The following is a 7,847-nucleotide window of genomic DNA, read 5'->3' as shown; positions in this document are numbered from 1 at the left end:
CAGCGTTCAAACACTGTTCAAACAACAGTTAACACTGTGCCCGGCACCGTGCCCCCTCAACTAGCAGGGCAATGAATGCTGAGTGAGGTGTGGCATTATCCCCATCTTACCTTTCACAAAGAGGCTCCAAGATTCTGACCTGACCGAGGACACACAACTGCAAGTTGTAGCACAGCACAAACAGTCTTTCTGCTTCTAGATTCCCTAAATATAACACTACTTATTCTTTGTAGTGACTGTATTATATTCCTGGTAGGTATGTACATTATTTGCTCAGTAGTGTCCAACTCTGTGCGACCCCATGGAGGGTAGCCTGCCAGCCTCCTCTGTCCATGGAATTCTCCAGGCAAGAATATTGGAGCAAGTTGCCATTTGCTTTCTCCAGGGGATCTTCCTGAGCCAAGAATTGAACCTGGGTCTCCTGCATTGCAGGCAGATTCTTTATCATCTGAGCTACTAGAGAAGCCCCCGATACAGTTACCGTAATTTATTTATCTGATTGGCAACAGATAAATCTTGACAACTTTTCACTATCACAAATAGCTATAATAAAATCTTTTCTGTTTATCTTTGCCCACCTGGGTGAGCACTCCCATAGCCTAAATCCCTAGACAGAGATTGTTGGGTCTGCACAAATTTGGGGGTTGTTTTTGCTTTCAGCCATGCTGCACAACTTGTGGGATCTCAGTTCCCCAACCAGGAATTGAACCCAGGCCAAGGCAGGAAAAGCCCCGAGTTCTAACCACTAGACCACCAGGGAACTCCCAGGTCTGCACATTTTAAGTTTGGCTACAACAAGGTTACCAGGTAATCACATGGGCCCAATGTACTATCTCCCCTCTCCCCAGGGTATGGGAAGACCTGTTTTCTGTGCTGTGTGTGTTCAATTTTAAAACTCCCCAGAGACTGCATTAGGGGTTTCTATGACAATTTCTGAAGGTGACTATACTGCACAGGGTTTCCCTTAACAGAACCTGCCTTCTTCTTGATAGATACTGAAATTGGTTTGATTTTGGAGACTTTTTAAAAAAGCCTTCTGAAGTTCATCCCTCTGGGAGCCAGGTCCAGCTCTCCATGCCCAGGAAGTTGCTACGAAGCCAAGCAATCAGGTCTGAACTGCATTAGTTCTGAACTGAACTGCATTAATTAATTGTTGATGCAGAGAAAAGCCGGGGTGTGATCAAGTGCACCCAGAGGTCGGCTTCCCCATCACTCACTGGGAAGCCAGCTGCCACCTCAGCTGAGTGGGAGTCTCTTTTCATGTTGTTTCCTTAAATAAAAGTCCTAACCCGCTTGGGAGAACTTTTCATCAAGCGCAACAGAGAAATAGAGTCGAAGAGTTGGTGAGGTTAACTAATCTGTGCCCACCATTTATCAGATATGGAAATTGAGACCCAGAGATGTTGAGTGACTCGGTCAGGGTCACACAGAAGAGCAGATAAAGCAGTGGGGGAAGCCAGCTCCAAGCAGGCATTTGCACTTCTAGCTGAGTGCTCTTGATGGCACAGCAGGGCGCACCCAGGATCTCCACTGACATTCTTTTAGTTTGCCATGTTTCCTTCCATTGCTCTTGACCATTAGGGGAAAGTTAGGTCTCCTGAGAAGAGACAATCGTGGCACTGCACGCCCGTGCCTTTGCGTGTGCTATTCTCACATTCTGGGATTCTCTTCTCTGCCCAACCGTTTGAACTTTTCCCCATCCTTCCAGACCCAAAAGAACTAGGTTCCGGGGAAACATCTCATGATTCCGCAGGGCAGCTGGTGGTCCCCTGCTCTGCGTTCCCAGGCCCTGACCTTGGCCTGTGCTCAGAACACTTGATGGTGGCTGTCGGCTCATCAGGCATCTTCTCCACGACTGAAAATTCCTCAGATGCAAAGATGTAGCAAATTCACCTTTGCAACCCCAGCACACACCTCAAGCTCTGAAGGGACAGACTTTGAACCACAAGCTTCAGAAGGGAGGGACTTTATTATCCTGTCCCAGCTCCTGGCTCACAGGATAAACTCAAGAAGGGTTTGGTGCTGCTGAGGGCATTTGAACTGGGAAGAGCGTCAAATCCTGGAGCCCTTGAACGTTCTATAGACACTGCGTGGAAGGACTGAGTAGGTCAGGCTGACAAAGGAGTAGGCGCTAAGAGGTACCGAGAGTCCTCACAGGCATACAGGCCTCCAGAGTGAGAAGGCGTTTTCACAGATGACCTCGTTTGAGTCAACTGTAACCGTCCTTTGTGTTACTTCTACGAGGCTTAGCCTTCCTCCGACTGCCAAGAAAACTGTTTGCAAATCTGGCAGATACAGACCTCAGGGCTCTGAGACACGGATGTGGCACAGGGGCAAGGAGCTAAGCAAGCTAAGAAATACGTGACAACCCATCCTTAGTTTCCAGGGTTGAGGAGAAAATAATTAAGAGTGGTAACAGCCTTGAAATTCCCTATCTGTGACGAGGGGCTCCACTAAGAATTACCCTCCTTTTGTAAAGCGGGCTGAGCTTTCCTGGTTCTGGAATTAAAGGCTGTGGAAAAGAACACACGAAACGCAGCAATGTGGGGTTTTCATTATCTCCAGTTTACTTCATTTGCCTGTTTACACATACGATCTGTGTGTGTACAAAAACAGTGGCAAGAGCCATTCGCTAAATACAATCTGGTACTCAGACTACGACAGATGCACGTGGAAAATGAGGCGCCAGTGAATGAACCTCAACATGGAGGCAAACCAAGCACGGCGGTGTTCTGTGATTGCAGACGCCCTCGGAAGCCTCTTGTTCAGCACCGGGGGAACAGACACTTTTCAAAAGATGAGGCTATTTTGACAGGACACCCAGACCCTGAATGGCACTCCAAAGCAGATGCTGGTTTCCCTGCCTTCTCTAGAGGAGCCAAAGAGTCCTAAAGGTGTAATCAAGAAAAAGGAAGCAGGGGGGTGGTCACCTGCTACGCCCATGTGCTGGGCATTGACCTACATCGTTTTCCCTTCATCCCGACAGGACCACCTCCATTTTACAGATGGAGAAATTGAGGCGTGCCCACGGTCAGACCGCTCTTGGCAGTGGTGGTGCCAAGATTTGGACCCACCTCTCACACCTGCCTAAACCCAAACGCTTTCAGCCTTGCCATGCTGTCTCACATACAGATGGAGAGCATGTCCCCCAGCGACAGGCAAAGCGATAAGACTGAGCAGGAAGTGGAGGGAGACTGATGACTCGACAAGATTCGGTACCGGACGCGTTCCACGGAGTTAATGTAGGGCTGAGCTTGAATCAGACCTGCAGGAGAGAAATGTCTGGAGATGTTTACCTGGGACAAACAAATACTGGCGTCACCTCGTGTCTGTTGCCTTTCGGTGCTTAACCTGACACTTAGGAGGGATTTCGATCCCTTCAACAAGCCCCTGTCACCTACCCCACCCCTTCGGCCACCCCTGGTTTACAGATGGAGCTCCAGAGAGCAAAACCCTTCTCCCGGGGGGCCCATCGCATCTTGCCAGTGCTCCCGAGGCGCTGTGGCGACACCTCCAGAATCTCACTGCCAGGTGCTCCTGCCACCTGTGGGTCCAATGCATCACACCTCACACTTTGATCGATACAGGATAAGCTGTGGCCAGATGAGATACGCATTTTAAATACATCTTTATAAGCAATATGTTTTACACTGAAGATTTCCCAGACATCAAGTTCCTAGCAACCTAAGCTTGAGTTAAACCAATCAAGTGCTTATCAGTTAATGCTATTATCAGGCTTGACTGGGGGCAAAGAGTATAGAAGAAGCTTCCAGGATGATTATCCAAAATGCAAGGGGCTGGGGATGAAAGGCTTACAGAGACAGAGAGAAGGAAGGGGTATCTTATCACAGCACTAACTGCGTCTTTGTAGGGCAGACGAAACAGAGTATCTAACCCTTTCCAGCATTCTCACGGTGAAGGTCACACAAGGACAAGGTTGGAAGTTGAGAATGCTGCAAACGGGAAAGAAAAAGTCAAGTTTGAGGGCAGATGAACAGACCCTGGTTTGCTGTGGTTTTGGTGGTGGTCCAGTTAAGAAGAGGGAGGGGCCAAAGTCAAGCCAGCATTTAACAGGGACGTTCCTGCAAACAAGTTGGCTTCTTGCCCTCAGAAGCAAGGAAAGACATCTTTCTCCACTTCTGTCTTACCATCATCTTGTCCAAACAGGCAAAAATGTTCTGGGCCATAGCAATGGACAGAAGACTTATTATCACACGACTCTGAAACACTGTTCAGTCTGACACCACTAATGCCTGGTCAGGAGAGTTTCAGTGCAAATAGGCATTTTGCAAAATTACTCTGACTCAGCTTAAAATTCAACAAGTTATTCAAATGTCTGCTTCCCAGTTTGATTCTTAACCGAGAAAACAGCCCCGCGAGCTTGAATTTAATACCATAACGCCGAGAGTGTTCTAGTGTGCTAAAAAACCCTCAAGGCGCTCGACACGTGTGCCAAAGTGCAACACTGGAGTCGTGAGTTATTTTTTGAAGTTCTGTCAACAAAGAACAAATACCATCGTTGTTATTAAAAACTATAAAGCATTCACTCAAAACAGAAGGGGAGGGGAGATAACCTTATTGCTCCAAAAACCAATATATACTAGACAACATGGACAGAAAATTATTAGTGTTCATTACATAAAAAGTGTCCAATACTCCGTCGCAGAGGCACTCCAGTGTGACTGTTTTGGTAGTTAATCACAAGTCAGTTGAAGTATTTGACATTCCACAGATAGAACAAATACTACAACCAGAGTGTGTCTTTTAGGCGGTTGGTAGTGATATATAAAGAACCCTGCTGGAAATAAATGCTTATGCAAAGCTGACCAGAGGGCATGGTTGTTAATTAACAGCATTAGCAGCCCTTGACACAGAAGACAGCGAAGAATCAGGGAGCGAGTGACGGCAGCAAGGGAGGGTCCTGAGCCCCCCCACCGCATTTAGCCACACCAGAGAGGCCTTCCTGATTCTGCCCTCTCGCTGAGCCTGAGCTCGCCATCCAGGGACAAAAGGGACGTAACAGATTAAGGTCAAGTCTTGCCAGGGATGCAAAGTGCCTGACTGGGGATGGTGGTGCTTGTAATACAGCGTGATGTCGCCAGGCCCAGCCCAGCTCCCCAGACTCCACCACCACACCCCCTCAACCCCAAAACTGCCCGGTAAGCTTCCTTCCCGAAGCAGGATGGATCATTTAGTCAAACAATTAAGGAGAAAAAGAAACAGAAAAAGCTTTTAACCCTGGTCCTGCCCTCATCCCTTTTGTTTCTCTTATTTCTTGTAAGTGTCTTGCTTCAAGTTCAAACTGGAGCTCTGGGGAGGGAGTCCTGGAGAAAAGGATTTCAGATACCAACAGCCGTACGTCCCGTACCAGCCCAGCAGACCGAACAGGGTGCCAAACACTTTCTGGGACAAGTTGTGGAAGTAGACGGCCGTGCACAGAAACATCCACACCCAGATGAAGGTCAGGAAGCCCAGGGCCACCACCAGGGTGGTGATGGCTGCGTGGAGACAGTGGTTCCTGTCCGTCTTCACCTCGTGCAGCACGGCCATCTCCTCCACAATCATGAGGGCGCAGAAGGTCAGCAGGAAGGAGTGGCCTGAGATGTCGAAGCCGTGCCAAAAGCCCCCTTCCCCGTGGCACTGCTGCTTGCTCTGGTGCTCCTTTCTCTCCCCCTCCAGGGCTGGAGACTGGTAGCAGCTGCCCGTGTAGTGCTCGATGTTGGAGAAGATGGCTGTGCAGACGTACCAGATGGCCGTGCCCACGAGCAGGGTGCTCAGCCGCCGCAGGACCAGGCCGGCCTTGCCCGTCAGGTGGTAGTTGGTGAGGGCGATGAAAGGCAGGAGGAGGCAGAAGGTCCAGGCCCAGGCCACTTTGACAAAATACCTGGGAGAGGAGGAGAGTGGAGGTGAAGAGCGGGGATGTGGCAGAGAGTCCCGTGCCATGCCTCAGGACTCTGGACTCGTGAGCAGGGAAAAAGGCAAAAAGGTAATAAGAGCTAGAGACGACAGCTTCACCTATGTAAGTATAACCTCAAAGAAAGAAAGTGAAAGCGTTAGTTGCTCTATCGTGTCCCACTCTTGGCGATCCTGTGGACTGTAGCCCACCAGGCTCCTCTGGCCACGGAATTCTCCAGGCCAAGAATACCGGAGTGAGTAGCCATTCCCTTCTCCAGGGGATCTTCCTGATCAGACCTGGGTCTCCCATATTGCAGGCAGATTCTTTACCATCTAAGCCACCAGGGAAGCCATTAACTCCTAATCCTCACACAACTCTATGAGAAAGGTACTGCTATTATCCCCACTTTATAATAAGAAAACTTTATCTGTACAGAGGTACAAACACAGAGGCACAGAGAAGCATCATGCCCAAAGCGGAGGCCATCCGAGGTGGAGCTGGGGTTCAAATCCAGGGCTGCTATCTTAAGCACTATGTTATTTGCTCAGGAAAGTAATTACAGACCTTTTATGTACATCCACTTTCCCACAGAACACTCAGTTACCCTGTGAGGAAGGTGTCATTAGCCCCATATTATAGATAAAGAATAGTTTGGTAACTTGCCCAGGATCACACTCACACGACCAGCAAGCCCAGGTGAAACCAAGGTTTGGCCAGCCCCCAAACCCATGCTTTCTCTACACCAAAGCTTTTTCCTACGTGGCAGAAATGATCAGACAGAAGCTTGGCTTCAGGCTAGAAGACCCAGGTTCCAATCCTGACTCTGACTTATCAACACACTTCTCTGGGCCTCCATTTCTCAACTGTCAAGTAGAACTGAGGGGACGAAATGACCTTTAAAATCCCTTTCAGAGCCAATAATTCACTAGCTCCCTTTGATTAAATTATCGGGTTGACCACAAAGTTCGTTAAGAGTTTTTCCGTAACATTTTAACCAACCCAATAACCAGCACAGAAGTGTGGAACAAAACACTAGAATTCATAGAAACTCTCAAACGACAGGAACTTGTCTGCCAGGCTGCTGGGCACCCAGCTCACCCAGGCCAGATTAAGCAAGCAGCTGCCTTGTCGGCCACCCCTGAGTTCATCAAAGGTAGATGACCTAGAGACCAGGGGCGGTCAACACACATGCAAGAGACACCTGGGGCCAGGACCACTCTCGTAATCTAGTCTCAGCCCAGCCTCCACGAGTGGGGAAGGAAGGAAGGTGGGCCAGAGACAGTAAGACTCTTGGGTCCCAAAGCCTCCTCAGACAATGCCCAAGCACCTGTCATGAAAGTCTTCCCTGGGACTGACATGCAAGGATCTGGCTAGAGTCAAGACCTGTCAGGTATCTGATGAAGCTGCTGCAGAAAGAAACTAGGGTTTTAAGTAGATGAGCAAAGTTGGACTGACTCTTGCAAGACACCACAGACACTGTAATTCAAAGAAGAATGGAAGCTCACACCAAGGGAGAAGTTTTATCTTTCAGACTTTCCCTTCACTATTGCAAATCAGTGTTTGTGTCAATAAACTTAAAATCCAAGAGGTTTAAAAAAAGAATAAAAGGACTTCCTTGGCCATCCAATGGTTAAGACTCCACACTTCCAATGCGAGGGTGTGGGTTCAATCCCTGGTGGGGGAACAAGCATCCCACATGTCTCTGGGCATGGCCAGAAAATAAATAAATTTAAAAAAAAAAAAAAAAAGGAGCGGGTGGGTGGACTTAAGGAGAAGTCTCAAAGAGCTCAACTGGAATTGCATTCCTGGGCCACTGCCATGAACTTTGAGTAGCTGAGAAGATCCAAGCAGATCCAGGGGAAAGGTCATAGACTGGAGGGTTCCGCTCCGGGGTGATTATCTTGGAGCAGGGGATTGTCACAGGCTAGGACAGGCTTTCAAAGGTGGGGGT

The 7,847-nt window shown here is 48.7% G+C and overlaps 1 protein-coding gene across 1 annotated transcript in view; it reads right to left on the bottom strand.

The window, feature by feature from the left end:
* Positions 1–2,544: 2,544 nt before the first annotated feature.
* Positions 2,545–7,847, bottom strand: part of FITM2 (fat storage-inducing transmembrane protein 2) — a 6,078-nt gene continuing 775 nt past the window's right edge. The window contains exon 2 of the mRNA XM_010840997.1: positions 2,545–5,884. Within this exon, the coding sequence (XP_010839299.1) occupies positions 5,269–5,884 (616 nt within the window). The 3' untranslated portion in view covers positions 2,545–5,268. The remainder of the gene's footprint in view (positions 5,885–7,847) is intronic.

The sequence above is a fragment of the Bison bison genome, unplaced genomic scaffold (assembly GCF_000754665.1).
Source record: "Bison bison bison isolate TAMUID 2011002044 unplaced genomic scaffold, Bison_UMD1.0 scf7180017864154, whole genome shotgun sequence".
NCBI classification, from domain to species: Eukaryota; Metazoa; Chordata; class Mammalia; order Artiodactyla; family Bovidae; genus Bison; species Bison bison.
This window is presented reverse-complemented; position numbering and strand designations above follow the sequence as displayed.